General features: G+C 42.5%; 1 protein-coding gene across 1 annotated transcript in view; it reads left to right on the top strand.

Moving 5' to 3' along the window:
- The first annotated feature begins 1,223 nt into the window (after window positions 1-1,223).
- The window catches only part of LOC139664674 (interleukin-1 receptor accessory protein-like 1), a 34,324-nt gene continuing 17,617 nt past the window's right edge, over window positions 1,224-17,930 (top strand). The window contains exons 1-2 of the mRNA XM_071543596.1: window positions 1,224-1,351; window positions 12,433-12,578. Of these exons, the coding sequence (XP_071399697.1) occupies window positions 1,290-1,351; window positions 12,433-12,578 (208 nt within the window). The 5' untranslated portion in view covers window positions 1,224-1,289. The remainder of the gene's footprint in view (window positions 1,352-12,432; window positions 12,579-17,930) is intronic.

Here is a 17,930-nt window from a genome sequence, read left to right on the forward strand (position 1 = left end):
GATGCACTTCCCCCATGCTACTTGTGATTGAATTTTGAAAGAAAGGTCTGACAGCGGAGGGAACTCCCGAAGAGCGCGAGAGCTTTTTATGAAGTTGCGGTAGCGTTGAGCAGTCGCTGTTAAAGAGCGGTTCAAGAGAGCGTTCCAAAGTTTAAGAGGCCATGAGGGAATTCTAAAGGGTTTGGGATGGTTTAAAATGGCGCCTCTGGAGAGCAAGAAACCGGCGAGGAGGAGAATGCAATTGACAGAGTTGAGGAGGCTGTTGTGGAGCTGTTGAAGGTTAAAAATTTACCTCAAAGCACGAAGTGTTTGAAAGCGAACGAGTTCAATAAAGTGATGTGCATGTAAGTCTGGGTGTTGAAGGCCGGTGCTTGATGCAGTATCAGATATCGCCAGACTTTCTCCAATGTATCACCCACCTACATTGCTTTCTCCATCCACCACCTGAGGGGCAAAGGAAAAAAGTACATGTGCAGACTTATTGATTTTTTTTTTTTTTTTTTTTCCTCTTTAGCTGTTTGGGCCATGTTTTGGAGCTGGCCCTTGTACAGGGCGGGTAAACACAAGTTCAAACTCACACCCCTAGTCTAATGAATGCCGCTGAGATGGTGCTGAAATAATCTGGGGAGAAAATAGTGTTTGTTTTTGTTTGTTTTTATAAAGTACATTTCTTTTTGTGGGACCGTTAATGGCATCGCAAAAAGCACAAGGCTACAGCTCCTCCATAATACCGGAGTGAATCAGACTTGGAATAACGGAAGTGATTGCCAGCAACATTTGTGTTTCATGGGACGGCTCTGTCTGGACTTTGTAGACAACACACAATGCCTCCGAGGTCGGTAGTCGCTGAGTTGTGAGAACCGGTGCAGACAATCATGCAAAATAGATGACTTGAGCAGAAAATTGATGGTAGCGGAGTCTGCGGTCAGAGCAGAAAGTAAACAGGATTTTAACTTTTTTTTTTTCAGTGATACAGCTTCCATCAGTTTCCATACTTCTCATCCAGTTTTATCTTGTTGATCACATTTAAAGGAGGTTTCTTGTCTAGCCAGAACATATCTTGTGTTACTTTTCAACACATTAACAGCAACATATTTTGTGTCATGTGTGTTGCACAATTGACACACACAGATGTGTTGGTGCAGTTGGTGCTGGTCACCAGACTTGTCAGGTTCTTCACCCTCTGTTACCTCATATCCTGTTTCCTGTCTCCCACAGGAAGCCCTGTCAACCTGACGTGCAGAGCGTTCTTCGGATACAGCGGCGACGTCAGTCCGCTCATCTACTGGATGAAGGGGGAGAAGTTCATCGAAGATCTGGACGAGGAGCGGGTTCAGGAGAGTGACATCAAGTAAGACCTTTGTGTTGATTTTGAATTTAATTCCTAATCATGCTAATGCCATGTCAAAGACCATAAAGCTACAGCCTGTCCATTGGCACAATGTTGTGATTCAACCTATAGTCAGTTCATGAAAGCTTTTACATTTGCTGTTCGAAACACTTGGTGTCTGGTAGGTTGTAAATAGAAGAAGTAGTTAGCATGAGCAGTGATAGCCACCATGGCTGAACAGACAAAGAAAAGAGAAAACCTACAGAAACTCAAACTGCATCAACAGAAAACTGGAAACAGGAAAAAGACGTTGCAGTGCTGGACACACTGTTTGATTGACAGGTGATCTCTGGGAAGAGCGGAGCAGAAACACCACAGCAACGAGCGCTTAGAGCCAAAATAAAAGAATAAAACAAGGATTTCGAGGATTATCATTTAAAGTTGTTAAACCCATTGAATGTTATTTCTAATCCAGATGAAATTAAAGTAAAGCTTGAGCCACATCATAACACATTCATGAGGCAGTACTCGCCTATTCAGAAATAGAAATGGACCCATGGGCTGAACCAGTAAACAACCATTTAAACCCAGTTACCACAAATTTCTGACCACACATCTACCGTGCCACCGCCAAGCTATTTCTTAAATGATATCCATGAATGTTTCATACGGCTGTTCAATAATGCAGATGGCTATGCATTCTTTATAATCGTATGCTGTGTATATGTGCACAGTACAGGCATTACTCCAAGAGTGATCAGTATGCTTTGTGTTGGTGTTCACTTTGCACTGAAAGATAAGCGGGGACAGGAGTAACGGAGCAGTGGAGGAGATGGAAACTCCATGTGATCGGAGTCCATTTGCTGCATCGCTCACATTGTACATTTACACCACACAGCTTCTCTTTCATTTCATCTAGAATAGAAACTCAAACATATAGTTCAGTGGTAGCCAATGTAGAAGTCACCCTTCATGCATTTATCCTGCATCTATCCTTCCTTAAGACTGCTGAACCAAATTAATATATTGTAACACAAAACTCTACTGTCTCTCAACCAACTAGTTACCAGATCATTTCTTGGGACTTCTGGGTTTTCAAAACAATCCAAAGTGCAGCAGTATTTTAGTGGGCATACAGTCAAAAGTGGAACTCTCATAATGGCTACAACTGTAAACTTTGTGACAAAGTGCTGACTGACCACAACAGCCCACCATGCTCTACTTTGATGTATATTGACCCGGAGAGTGTTCACAGTTACAAAATTGACGCGCACAGATCCAAAACATAATGTCATCTCTCCTCACTGATGTATTTGCCACAGACAGAACCCACTGTTTGTTCTAGTGCAGGTTTGCCTTACCTCCAGGAAGTCATAGGCTCCCATCGTTTTCAAAAATCCATTAAAACCAGCTCGCAGAGACATACTGCTGTCTTGACTATACACATGTATTGTATTTTTTCCTAGCATGACTTTATAAGGACACAATCATTGCAGTTGCAGTCATATCAAAAGTAGTTCCATTCTGCCAGAACAGAATGTGAAGAGATCATTGTGCGTGTTTGCCTCCCACTCTACCACTGCCACCAGAAGACAGTGCACAGTAATGGAAACAGTGAAAATACTGCCCATTAAACTCGATAATTAGCTTCATAATAAAGTCATGCAATACACATGCCTTCAACACGATGTATTACATTCGTCAAGGCAGCAGTGTGTCTCTGCAACCTGTTTTTATGTATTTTTGAAAACGATGTAGTAGCTTCTGCCTGTGGCAAATACATTGTTGGGCTTAGACTTTTCTTTTCCCTCTAGTGTGTATTTACCTGCGTGAGTGTGAGTGTGTGTGTGTGTGTGTGTGTGTGCGCCATTCAATGTCCATGTTCTCCATCTCATCCAATTGGATGACCTCTAGCAGGCCCCCCTCCTTTGGCCCATACTCATTATTGGAAACAGAGGTCTCGTTGAACATCTGTTTATTCCAGAATCTCACACACTGCGTGAAGCTGCTTGGCCATGGAGCAATACCATTGGCTGACAGCTTGTGGAAGAGGCCGGACCATGTCATCTTATTGGCCGGTAGAAAGCTAGCATTTCCAGGAGGAGGCAGGATGCAACTACTTGTGGGATTTTTCATTTGCGGTTGACATTGCAATGTTTGGTTTGCTGTAAAACATGAACTCAAACGTATCACTCTTAAGTACATGTGTGTTAGCAGCCACCAAAGTGTACAAAAAACAAATATGACATCTTGACAGCATCAAACAAGTTCAAACAGATGAACGCTTCCATGTCTTTGCTTTTAACTGTCAAGTTGTACCGCAGGTTATTACCGTATGATGTGGATGCAGCATTTGCTTTGGTTTAATGAGAAGTTGGTGTTTTCCTGATAGGTAGACTGGCTCTAGACGACCTGGCTCTTTGCTTCGGCTTATGGTGCATTCACGTCATATCAGTAGAAGCAGAAGAATGGAATGGCATCTGGTACTTGGAAGCGTTCATGTGAACTCATCCAAAATCATTTCTATGAATTTAAAATCAACCACAGATGAACTGCAGCAGATATTGCTTGCCTTTCCTAAGTGTAGTTGATTGTATTAGTAAAACATCCCCACATACTACTTGTATCATATTACCACTAGGAGGCTGACGTGAAAGATTTATCCCAGACAGAGAGGACATTAGACTAGCCCTGTGATCGGCTGAGCACAGAGGAAGTGGTCTCAGCTGTGTGATTGGTTGCCCTCACAAAGTAGCTTATCTTCACTTTATTATTGTCCATTGGGGCTGGAGAAAGGCCACCATGTCTCTGGTTGAAGGACCGACTGAGAGCAAAACAATGGACTTGCAATCTACTTTACCCGCATTTGTTTTTTCCAGATGATGAGCTCATCCTCAGGCAGTGAAGGTCAATCAGAGCGCGAGCACTCGTCCTCAAAGGACCCCCCGCTTAGAAGAATAATCAATCCTCATCATCTACGGATGACTATCTCAATCTGCTGATACGCAACAAAAGTGCACGTGTGACGAAACGGAGACGCTCCTGTCAGCGGGAGACACCATCATCTTTCTGTCGTGAACTTTGCAGCCATTGCTTGTTTAATAATCTGTTTGATTAGCCTGCCAGTGTGATGCGAAAACAACAACAGAAATGTTTCCTCAATTATGCCTGCCTTTCACAAATAAGCAACATTGAAATTCCTTTTTTTTCTGTTTATTTATTTATATGTTTATATTTGACCTTTATTCAACCAGACAGGTTAATTAAGAATAAATTCTCAGTTGCAGTGACAGACTGGCAAACAGCAAAAGGTCTCTCAAGGGAAGGGGATGGGAAAACATTACAACTGAATAAAATACAAGGAATAAATATTTTGACAGACATACAGCAGGGAAGGACAGTATGGAAAAATTAGCATAATTTAATACCGCGTATTTCTCCAGTGGTGTCGTCACTGTCTCCCAAATGTTGGTACGCCTGTGCAAGTGGCAAATAAATTATGGAACTGGCTATTAACAGCACTCAGTCACAGATTCAGCGTTACTCAAGGTGGCATCATTACAACTTACCAGTTACTTAGTACTCACCAAAGCTTTACTGAATATGTTCACTGCAAAAAATGTCCATCTTAACTAGTCAGTTTGTCTCATATCAGTCTTAAAATCCTATTTTTCTGGAGTGAAATTATCTCACTCCATTGGCAGTTTCACTTGATTTGCATTGGAAACAAGTGATCACCACATTGGCATATTTGTTTTCTTTTTCATTTATTCTAAGAAAAGTACAATTTAAAGACTCAATACTACATTAAATGACTTGTTAAAATGGTCATTTTTGCAGTGCGCATGCAACAGACTAACTGCAAAAAGTGTCTATCTTAACAAGTAATTTATTCTATAGTTTTGAAACAAGTGAAATTATCTCACCCTATTATTGGATTTTGAAACTTGTTTCAAGGAAAACAAGATTTTAAGACTGAAATCTTACTGACAGGGCTGCAGGGCTGACACGCACTTTCACACACACACACACACACACACACACACACACACACTCGCACACATGCTCCTTCCCGCTGTACTCCTGTGAAGGACTACACGTATGACTAGAAAATCCCTGTTGTCGACAAATGCCATCTAATGAAAAGGTTAACTGGAAGCAGCGTGACAAGGCTGGGAGGAGAGTTAGCGGCCCAGTCAGTGACCTGGCATTTAGAGATGTCTCTGTTAGCCTGGCTAGCACGCTTCATCCAGCACTCTATTGTGAAGGACACCGGGCCAATTAGAGCCTCGAAGATTTAGAGAGGAGGTGGTGGAGCAGCGGGGTGGCGGCGGGTAGGTGGTAAAATAAAGATGAGAAGGAGAGAGCAGCAGGAGAAATTTGCGAAAGCGGGAGGGCACTGACGAGTGGGTCGCGTGTGGTTAGGAATCCTGCTTTCATATGGTAGTCAAATGAGGTTGAGAGGCAAGAGATCAAAACCCTGACCCTGAGCTTCTTTCAAAGAGTGTGTGTGAAGCGGAGAGGCTTGTGTGCATACAGTGGCTGCCTACAGTACATGCACGCTCAAGTTTTTTTCATGTACGTATTTGTTTTCGTTGTGTGCCGTTGCGTGATACTGTCTCCCTCTGTGTGTATTTTTTTTTTTTTTTTCGGTTGAATCCGCACCACTTCAAACCCAATCCCTGACATCATTCCATGAGCTTTTAGCTTTGAAATGGAAATTAATCACACAGGAGTATTCCCCGAAGGGTTGCCTGTAATACATGAAATGGAGCTTTTGGCACAATGTTTCACCATTGAGATTCCACACAGGCACAATCTAAAATTTTGCGGCTGCAGAGCAAGACTCCGTAGTTGTCAGAGGTGAAATCCCAGTGTCCGATACTGACACAAATGCCACGCTACTGAGACTGAGCACCAAAAGAAACTCGAGCCCCTTAAATTGGGCATGCAATCCCCTTTTGAACAGGCTGAGGTATTAAATTTCCATTTCTTTTATACTAATTAACATCCTTATAGATACCCATGGGCAATCTGAGTACTTACAGGATACAGCAATGCTCCCAATGTCTGTTGGCATTACAGACAGACAGATTATAGTTATTAATTCCTACCATTTTACAGTCTGTTGGATAGCATTATGACAGGCTAACAAACACACAAAATGGATCTTTACATTTGGTTCACCAACAGTTGGGAGAAGAGTAACTGTGTACCTTGCTAGCTTTTTATTTTTCTCCTCTTTTTCTCCCAATTGGCACTGAAATTCAATGCATTTCTATAGCCGAGTACTTTTGTCTTACTCCACTGTATTGCCAGTTCTCCACACCTCGACACCAGATACCAACTGACCTTTTCCTTGCAAACATGAGGAATTCTCACCACGCTCATTTTCCATTCATCCATTTTCTCGCCGCTTATCCGGTCGGGGTCCCGGTGGCAACTGGGCAAGCAGAGCAGCATAGACGTCTTCCCTTTCCCCAGCAACGTCCTCCAGCTCCTCCTGGGGGATCCCAAGGCGCTTGCAGGCCAACTGGGAGATGTAGTCCCTCCAGCGTGTCCTGGGTCTGCCCTGGGGTCTCATCCCGGAACACTTAGCTCCTCACCCGTCGGTCACTTGCAACCATAGGTGAAGATGAGAATGAAGACTGACCGGTAGATTGAGAGCTTTGCGAGTAAGACCGTGAGATACCTGAACTCCTCCAGGTAGGGCAGCTGCTCACTCCCCACCTAAATGGGACAGGCCACCTTTCTCCAGAGAGAACCTTGGTCTTCTATTTGGAGGTGCTCACCCTCACCCCAACTATGTTACACTTGGCTGCAGACCGCTCCAATGCACATCGGAGATCACAGTCCAATGAGGCCAAAAAGGACAACATCATCTGCAAACAGCAGAGATTCCATCCTAATGTCAGGGAATTGGACACTCTCCAGACCTCAGCTGCGCCTTCATATCCTGTCCATGAATATTAAGAACAGGAGATTGCTGCAGCTGCTGTAGTTGGAAGAAGTAAAAGCCTAGATGTGGGAGGAGTTTGGACAGGCGATGGGGAATTACTTTCAGGCGGCTTCAAGGAGGTTCTGGCAAAACAATTGGCTACTCAGGAGGGGAAGGCAGACATCGATCAGGCTAGTCTCAGCAGCGGCAGTGCTGACCTTGACTGGAAACATTGTCGGAGGGGTAAGAAAGATTTGAGGAACTCCAAAACCCGACAGACATGCGCTCTGTTCAGGAGGCTGGGCTGGAAGATTCTGGAGGGTGTGAGCCATCTCCTTGGCAGAGCTCACTGAGGTAGGAAAGCTCCACCGTGACAAAGCAGCAGGGGCGGACAAAATTTGTCACTAAATTACTGAAGGCTGAAGGCTGGATGTTGCTGGGGTGTCACTGTTCACACGTCTCTTCAGTATCACGTGGATTTCTGGAACAGTGCCTGTGGACTGGCAGACAGCGGTGGTGGTCACCATGCCATTTTGTCTCAAAACTAAGATCAGATGGATCAGATCAGATAGAGTTTAGCAGTAATTCAGTGATGATAGCAATGCACCTCTCCTTTTCCAAGCACACGGTTTACTGTGCATCGTATCAAATTTGGCCAGACAGTTTGAGAACTGGAACGCTCCCCCGCTAACTGATGCAACGGTGTGATACAAGTCCTGCTCACTCAGAGCCAATGCCTACTGGGTAATCTGTCGCTGAATATAATTTTACGCTTCAAGTCTTTTTTTCAGACAATCTGCTCTGATCCAGTGCAAGTCTACCTTTGGGGGGTGTAGCGGGGTGAAGTGTAGTCGATGGTGGGGATCTAAATTGTGTCATACAGCAGTTAAAGAGGTGCTTATAAGTAAAGTAAAGCAAAATAACACAGTTCAAGAGTTCAGGTGTCAGACGTCAGGCATCTTCTGGGGGAGACGTGAGAATATGAGCCAAGGATGGATCGTGATGGTTAGAGATGTCTTGGCTGAGGTTTAGTTTACTGCTTATTGCTAAAAACAATACCTGGTTAGACCAAAAGGATGACTCAAACTCAGAGATGCTTGTGAGAGGACTGTGAGGTGTGTGTGTGTGTGTGTGAGTCAGTGTGTTGCGACAGGCTCTTCACTGTGTACAGCATCAAGGATCCTGGTGCTGCACTTTCATCTCCATCCAGCTACACTGTGCCAGTTTACCACCGTCCACGTCTCCTCATACACACCGCCTGGCAGACGTGAGCACACTCATCCTGGCTCTCTCTCACTCTCTCTCTCTCATCCACACACACACACACACACACACACACACACACACACACTGGTGTACATGTGCTTTCTCCACCCCCTCTTTATCTCCCTCTCTCACATGCCCATATATTGTACGCCCAACCACATGCATAACCATGCCACTCATATTCATCCACGCAAAACATTCACTCACAAGCGTGATTTCACATATGATGGATATACTTGATGTACACACTAACACACAAACAGGCATTCAAATATAGTAAACCACACTGATTCCTTAATTATGAGACTTGTAAAAGCAAAGATTGATTCCCTCAGTGACTTTTCCCCCCCTCCAACACCCATTTTAGCCGAGCCCACGTTGAGTCACACATGGACGCCGCCTCTTTAAAAAGCCATCAGCACGGATCCATATCCCAACCTCATGGACCCCTGTGTCTCTGGCTGGCTGGCCACACAATGGAGAAGGATGGGGGTTAGAAAAGCTCACAGGAATTAAGAAGAAAAGGGAAATTAATTTCTCTCCCTCACACACACACACACATCATATCGGTCACACAAGCCTCAGCCTAGGAACTCATTCACGACGGAGTCGTACATTTCTGCTCCCCTGCAGAGCACCGGCTCAAAAGGTGCTACTTCATAATTAGTTTTTATGAAGCAGCTAGTTGACGAAGCTGCAGAATGATTACCTCTAATGGTGCTTCATTGTACGTGGTCAAAAAAAAGGAATCTCACTGCAACTGTTATATTTTCTATGTGGGATACCAATTACGGAGTGCACTTTTTACAGCTAATCTGAGATATTGCCGCGGCAGTAATGGTTAGATTGTATAGTTCATCTTTATCCACACAGCACTTTACAATCTGCCTTGTTTAGTCCATTCATTGATCAACAAGAATTAGATGAGTTTTCGCATTCAGATGCCCCGCAGCAAGCAGCAGATGAATGCCCAAGTGGCACTCATACCTTTTTGCATTATTAGCCCCGTGCATCATTAAACAGGAGTTTGGAATAGCTGCAATATCTGTAACCTGAATCAGATTATTTCCCCATATATCATCTCTGCTTTTGCACATCAGCCCAGCAGGAGAGAGCAGGCTTTTAGAGGCGTCATTGTTTTCCTGTCGTTCTCTTGTTGCCATGGTAGTGGGTTATGAATCCTTTCATCAGGCAATTATGTGTCCAGCCATTGCCCCCATGCACCCCCACCCCACCCCCACCACTAACACCACACCCACCCACCACCACCCCCACAACACCACCCCTTCCTCTCTGGTGTTTTCTAGAAAAAAAAACATACTGTCTGGCTTCTAAGCGGCTGAAAAAAGACTGTTGCGCTCACCGCTGGTCATTAAATCACAGTCAGGCTCTTCAAAACAAGTGTTTAGTCAAAAAGTGCTTAGTTTGTTCAAAAAGTCTTAAAGGGATGCCTTGACATTTTGAAGTTTGGACGTCATTTCTTTCTCATGGCTTGTTAGCATTGTCAGCGTTCCTCATTGAAAGCAAGGCAGCGCAATTAGCTGCAGCTTGACGCTGTTGTGCCACTTGGTTTAAATGAGGAAGGCTGATAATGCTAACAAGCCATTTTAGGGAAACAAACACAGCACAAACATAGAAGTTTTGCCCCACCAAGTGTCCGATGAAGAAAAACAACCAACTAAAAGTGTCGTGGTTAACGTATTAAAAGTTGTGGCTGTTAGTCTTTTGCATAGTGCTGTTAAAGAATGTGATGTTTTTGTGATGGAACATGTTAAAATACTCCAAAGTGCTTCTCGAGAAAACTGCTGCAACTGTTGTCTCACAAAAACACCAAAAAAAAAAGGGTTTTTGGTTTGCTCTCATGACATAACGCATCTAGCGGTGTGGCAGGTTGGCACAGTTGTGCATCATGACAGTCACACTATTATCACCGTGCCAACATGTCACAACCAATACACATCAAGACCCTTAGTGAGTCAACAAAAGAGTGTTTTTCATTGGGTAATGTCAGCATGAGTCATATAACGCTGAGTTCTTGTCAGTCACGGGTTGTCACCTCGCACCCTTGTTATGTATCCTTGTCCCCTTGATTGACTAACAAGGTTCCTTAGAGTTTAGGATGTATAGCACCAACTCTTTCAACTTTTTCTTCCCTACAGACTCTTGTTTTTCTTCACAAAAATCGATACTTATTAAATAACCAAGAATCTGCACTTATGACCTTTTGAGCAAGTGCCTGCTGTCTGCAGTTACTGTTGTCCACAGTTCGGCCTCAGTTCTTTTTATGAAGGTAAATCAGATTCAGAGCATTGAATTAGTTGTTGTGTTGTGGAATTTGTTGCCACAGAAAGTATCTGCAAACCTGGGACTACAAATTCCAAAACACAAACTTTAAATCAATTCTGTCTGTTCTCTGATGTTTTGAGTCCGATTTACAGACAGACTATCTTACCCTGGTCTGAATCAGACTTTTTAACCAAAGACTGCGGGAAGCTACTTTGATGTATACCCCAGAGTCAGTAATGGGGAGGTTTCACTCCCTGTTCGAATCAAACCATTACAAGTCATGTCGGTTGTCAGAGTTCACCAACCAGCTTGTATGTTGTTGTTTTTTTTGTTTTTTTTACCAGCCGTTAGTCATAAATCCCTAAAAGCTGTGAGCACAGGGTGATTGGGCAAGAAGATGGATCTAATCCCTCCTTGCCAGACCTTGCTGTGAGGGAAGTCTGATTTGCAAGGTTAATTGACAGTTGCTGTCCACCGCCAGGAACTTCATGTTCAGCACTTTGCCTTTGGCCCGGCTCAAACCGCCAGCCCTCCTCTCATCAGCACCACATCGCCACAAACGTCCAGTAGGCACTGTCTTCTCTGATCCGCCTCTTGAAAGAGGTCCAAATCCAGTGGCGAAGAGAAGTATTTCATCATAGAAGTCGGTTTACTCCAAGTTGTCTGTCAATTACCGCTTTCTTCATGTATTTCTTACAACGAACAGAAGGGGAACTGGAGGTTTGACTCCGTCGCTTTATTTGGCAAAATGACTAAGAAGGAGAGGGAACGGTAACAATTTTACCATTTTCTCCTTTTATTTGTCCAGGGAAGGTTTGCTGAAGTTTGCTCACTCTCTTTCAGGAACGATCTGCTTCACATTCAAACATTTACACACATTGACACCTGGGAGCTGCTCAGTAATACCACCACCTTCTACTGTTGACCACTGAGCAGCTTCAGAAGAGTTGAGGCTTTGAGATAAAGCATCTTATGATCGCTATGTTTTGAACAGTGTTGATTTTCACAGCATTTTTAGATTTAGTCATAGTCTTGGTCTTTTGACAAATATAGCCTTTACATTTTGTCCAGTTTTAGCCATGGTATATTGATCAAATTTAGACAATTATTTACAGACTAAAATGGCCTATAGTCCACTTCAACAGATCAAAAATAAAATCCAACATTGAAATATTTTTCCTGTTTTTTTGTTCTTGAACTCTACATTCAACCTTCTAAAATGAAACAGTCCTTTTTTGTGAGAGTACTGTCACAAATATTAAATTGAATCAGCCAAGTACAGGTGCTAAAAAACATCAACTGTGTAGATCTCAATAACCAGGAACTTGACCTTCTCAAGATACCTAAACAAATACTAAAATACATTTTTTTCCAAACACTAAACGGGCAGAGCAGCATTCAAAAGCGTGGAAAAATATCTACTGGAGTGTTTTTCCATTTTGTCATTTTAGTCATTAATTTTGTGACAAAATTAACACTAATTTATTAATTCCTGATTTACTTCTAACAGCAATGAGATATTTTATTTCCGCCATTGCCACCCCAGTGTTTCATTCTGTGCTGACAGACATCTAAACCCATTGGCTCCTGTGTTCTCTACCGCCCCCTGTAGGACAATCCGGGAGCACCTGGGGGAGCAGGAGGTGTCCATCTCTCTGACCATCGACTCTCTGGAGGAGGGCGACCTGGGCAACTACTCCTGCTACGTGGAGAACGGCAACGGCCGACGACAGGCCAACATCCAGCTCACCAAGAAAGGTGAGAACAGTAGGCAGAAAGCACAGATATATTATATCATTATTATTATTATTGGGAACAAATAAAATACATGAAAGTCAGGGTTTCCGTTAGAAAAAATTGGTGCCGGTCCACGTGTCCTGGAAGATCTCAATGTCCCGGACAAATGGGAGAAATTCCGGTCAAATATTATCTTTGTTTATTGAGCTTAAAAACAATTGATTGGCAGGCTTGTAACATTAGGTAATAACACGACAAAATGTAATACATTTTCACTTCATTATGTAATAACACCCGCATTTTGTAATAATCTTCCGCATTTTGTAATACACAACTTGAACGCAATATGTAATAAATTTCCCCGCATTTTGTAATAAATTATTACATATTGCGGTGGTTATTACAAAATACGGGAGATGCACTTTTTTTATGATGAAAATGTAATAATACAGTGCATTATGTAATAACCAACCGAAATGGATGTTATATTTTTAACAATTAAGCTAAATTAAACTTCCCAAATATTGAATTAGACCGGCGTTATAGTTGACTCTGATCTTAGTCTAAATAGCCACATAAAAGCAGTAATAAGATCAGCTTTTTATCATCTTACAAATACAGCCAAACTCAGGGACTTCATGTCAAAAGCCGACCTGGAAAAACTCATTTACGCTTTTAATTCTAGCAGACTACTGCAATGGTCTTTTGACAGAGCTCCCCAAAAAGACCATCAAAAAGCTTCAGCTTATTCAAAATGCAGCTGCTAGAGTTCTTACAGGGACCAAAAGGTCAGACCACATTACCTCGATTCTTTAGTCACTACACTGGCTTCCTGTCAGCCACAGAATTGAATATAAGGAGATGCTGCTTGTTTATAATGCTATATCATGCTATTATCATGCTAGAATGCATAAAATAAACATTGTTGTTATAATGTTATAACGATTTTTATGAATGAAGACATCCATTTTGGTTGGTTATTACATAATGCACCATATTATTACATTTTCATCAAAAAAAAAGTGCAACTCCCGTATTTTGTAATAACCACCGCAATATGTAATAATTTATTACAAAATGCGGGGAAATGTATTACATATTGCGTTCAGGCTGTGTATTACAAAATGCGCCAGATTATTACAAAATGCGGGTGTTATTACATAATGAAGTGAAAATGTATTAAATTTTGTCGAGTTGATACATAATGCGGTGTTATTACATAATGCATTGTTACAAGGCTATATAAAGAATGACATCATCAAGGCATGTAGATTTATAATATTTTTTTATTGAAAAGTAGGCTACTTTTGCTTATACATTATATTCCAAATAAAATAAGTCCCGTCAATATTTTGATGCCAAATAGCCATATGCTTTCATCATTACGCAATGCCAAATGCCAAAAACTACGTGTCCCTCTCACCATTACGCAATGCCAAATGCGCAACGTGCATGTCCCGTTAACCATCATCACACATTGCCAATTGCTAAATACGCAACCGACAACCAAGAAAAACAACACAGTAAATATGTAAAAAGCACAGCCCAGCAAAAAGTCCTGAAAATAAACTGCACAGGCATCTTACCTTCACCCGACGCACAACGTAGGCCTACCTGAGGCACACACACACACATCGCCCTTGATTGGTTAATACATTACGCTACATTCAAAACAATTTAGTAAATCCTCCCCAGTTGTGTCTCATGTCACTTAAATCAAGTCATGAAGTGCAATATTTATTATTACTTTACTGAAAGAGACATAAAGCTACTCAAAGCTACTCAAAGCTACTCGTCGGGAGCAGGTTGGGAGACTGGGAGTAGAACTCAACCTGTTGCTGTAACTCAGTCTCAGTAAAACAAGGAGCACAATGTTCCAATAACTGTGCTTAGAGGGAATTATTTTCACTGGACATTATGACCGGAGAGATTTAAATATGTCGGACTTCAACAGATTTTCCCGGTAAAAAAAACAGTAATTACAGGACAACGGAAACCCAGATGGAAGTACGCTACCAGTCAAAAGTTTGGACCCACCTGATTGAATGTACTATGTTTTTCATCCTCTTAAAGCCATACTGATCTAAAGGCTTATGCTTAAATGCTTGACATTTGTTTCTTTGACAAATATAAATAGTGAAGTTGATGCCTATGAATTTCTTTCCAAAGCCTTTGCCTTTCCATCAAGGCAAAGGGCGGCTACTTTAAAGAATCTAAAATATAAGTTTAGTTTTGATTTGTTAAAAATATAAGATAGTTTTGATTTGTTTAACACTTTGTTGGTCACTGCATAATTCCATTTGTGTTATTTCACAGTTTTGATGTGTTAACTATTATTCTAAAATGTGGAAAATAGTAAAAATAAAGAAAAATGTGTGTACCCAAACTTTTGACTGGTAGTGTATATTATATAAAGAGCATTTAACCTTTGGTGAGATGGAAGAAGTTCATTTATTTAAAGGATATATTTTAAAGTAAACCCAACAGAGGGATGTGGAGACCTTGACATTCAATAACGCGGCGTTTCAGCTCCGGAGGTGAGAGACATCATTTAATACCGCTGGCCTTCACTCTGACAATAGAGTACATCTCTCGCAGCAATTTACCGAGTGAAAAAGAAGAACAACTAGTGGGATTCGGGGAATTGACCAGTTGTTTTTAGCCTCCGGGAAAAAAAAAAAATGGGACAGTACGGCGGAGAGCGTGGAAAACCTATTCATCCATCTTCGCCCGAGGAAGTATTAGTTTGCGGAGAGAGAGAGAGGGGAAAAGTGGTTTTGGAGAGAGGCAGCCTTCGGTGTTATGATGCCAGACGGGCTGTTTGACAACACACACACACACACACAAATCCTCCTTTGATTACAGAACTCTTTCACTCAGACACTTTCTCATCTTTCATCACCGGCTACTGAGGCATTGACAAACGTTGCGTGTTGTTGCTTCCGCCCCCCCATCTCTCTTTTTTCTTTTTTTTTCCTTCAAGCAAACATTCTTGAGTTTTGCCTGTAATTTTGCTTCACTGAGGATGACTGTTTCAGACTTGATTCCAACGATAATTTTTAATAGAGATACACACTTTTCAGAGTGGTTATATAAGTGGGGGGGGTTTTTTGGGGGGGGGAGGCTAGGGGGGAGGGGGGGTCTCCACAGCCTTAAAGTTGTCAGTGTTGAATACATTTACATAGTAAGTTATTTTTCCTCTTTTAAGCTCACAGCTTTGGATCCAGCTTTGATGGCAGCCCAGTTCCCCTCCATTTGCGATATTAAAGGGGTTTACGCTGCACAGTGGAATCTCGGAATAAACCGCAGAAGATTAGCCTGGTCCTCGCAGGATTGAGAGACTACCAGAAATCGACCCATCCCCATGTTTATATTTTGTGCATCCGTGGCGCAGTGCGGCGCAGGTCAGTGTTTATGCTGCTTTGCGGAAAGCGTCGCGTTTGCCTCGGTTGTCTCTTGAAGTACGCGTGACTCAAGATGAATGCGGTCCATTTGAATACGCCGTCTCAGTGGAAGTGTGTCTTTACGCTCTTTTCCTCCCTGTCTCTCTATCTCTCGCTCTCTTTCTCTCTCTCTCTCTCTCTCTCTCACACACACACACACACACACACACACACTTTGAATGTGGCACAGGATAAGGCACAATTCGCTTCACCTGCATTGAGTTAGGGTTTAAGTCACTGCCATTCTCACAAGCAAAACCTTATTTGTTGCTTTAATAGTTCAGTCACATCTTGGCTCTTCACTACCAGACCACAGAACAGCTGCCTCCCTTTAACCTGAGTAAAAGAAATGAAGTCACTACAAATGTAGGAGATTTTTAATTCGTTCTGTGTGCTGTTGCTAGCATTCTGCTGCAGCTGTGGAAAACCTTGTAAGTTGAATTTTTTGCGACTTTGATTGTGTTCACAGGAACTGAAACTCCTTTCTAGAGGCTTTGCAGTTCTGTCACAAATCTTTTAGCAACCGCGGCTGGCGCCATCATGGATGTCTGGCTAGAAAAAGAGATGTCCTGGAAAAGATTGTTGTGGACTGGGCATAGTTTCATTCATTAATGTTTTAAGTAAAAGTGAACAGTCTGATCGGGTTTCCTGGTGGCTCGGTTGGCTAAGGCACATCCCTCTCTCTCCCAAGCTTTTCTGTCTCTCTCTACTGTGAGCTATCCAGTAAAGGCAAAATGCCCAAAAATCTTACGAAAAAATCTTAAGGAAAGAATTGGTTACTGTGACATAGGAAACTATCTTGTGTTTAGTCCTTGTCCCTCTGGTCTTCGTCTCTACTCCAAAGCACTACAAGTTGTTGCTTAAGAAGAGTCATCTTAGTTAATATGAACAGACAGCTGGCAAAGCAACTGATGTTAAAGTTAACATGCAACTCCTAGCAACTGCTAATGTCAGCTTCTACTAGGAATGTGCTAATCAGATGTGTTTACAACAAGACTGTGATGTTCAGCTGACCAGATACTCTGGTTACCTAGCTGACATTATCTAAATAAAAATGAGTGGCAAAATGATCAGTTTGCAGTCAACAGCACAGAAATTAACAATGAGTATTCACTTCTGTTGAGACGACCAAGCAAGTTGTATCTTTAGAAACGCAATCAACCGTTCGCAACTACTGAGGACTTTTGCTGTGGCCACCAAAGGGTGTGTTACACAGTTTCATCACCCAATGGCACATGGCCAACTACTGGAGCAAGCCATCCTTCAGCCAGAGGACCCGGATTCAAGTCCCTGTCTTGGCAAGCATCGTCCCTGCTGAAGTTTCCTTGAGCAAAACAAACCCTTACCAGCTGCAGGGCTGCTGCTCTGTAGCTGATCCTGACCTCTGACCTCCCTGTGGAGAGAGGATCTCCACACGGATCAATAGAGTATCACCTTACAATTAAAAAAATGCAAAATCACCCAAGTTTTTCAAAACTCCTGAAAAGTGTACATTTTTAAGATGCAAGGTTTTCATCCAACAGCAGTTGAAAGGAAAGCAATTTTGGGTCTCCTGAAAAGTGTTGGAAAGAAAAAAGCACCTGGAAATAGCACAGCTATAATCAGCTAGAGCTAAATTAAAAACAAAGCAATTTTTAAGGTGCATTTCTCCATGGCTATCTGTTATTATCTGTTATATCTTAGCCTGCTTCATTTCAGGATGAATCGATGTCAGCTTTGATGGCACCAGGTTTCCTTGTCCTGTGTCTGTGTGTGTGTGTGTGTGCATGTGTGTGCATGAGAGAGACAGAAGAGCGCTAATGTGACAGACGCCGTTCAAGCCCGGGTCGCTCAAGTGGGAAACGGAATATCTTCTGGTCGGCGAGGGACTTGCGTCAGTGCTTCAGTGTCAACTTCATTAACACGCAGGCCGGTGTCGCCGTGCCAGTCA

This window comes from Centroberyx affinis, unplaced genomic scaffold (genome assembly GCF_046629955.1).
Source record: "Centroberyx affinis isolate AG114_WGS23_722 - 3 ecotype Tasmania unplaced genomic scaffold, CSIRO-AGI_Caff_v1 ptg004353l_1, whole genome shotgun sequence".
In the NCBI taxonomy this organism is placed as follows: Eukaryota; Metazoa; Chordata; class Actinopteri; order Beryciformes; family Berycidae; genus Centroberyx; species Centroberyx affinis.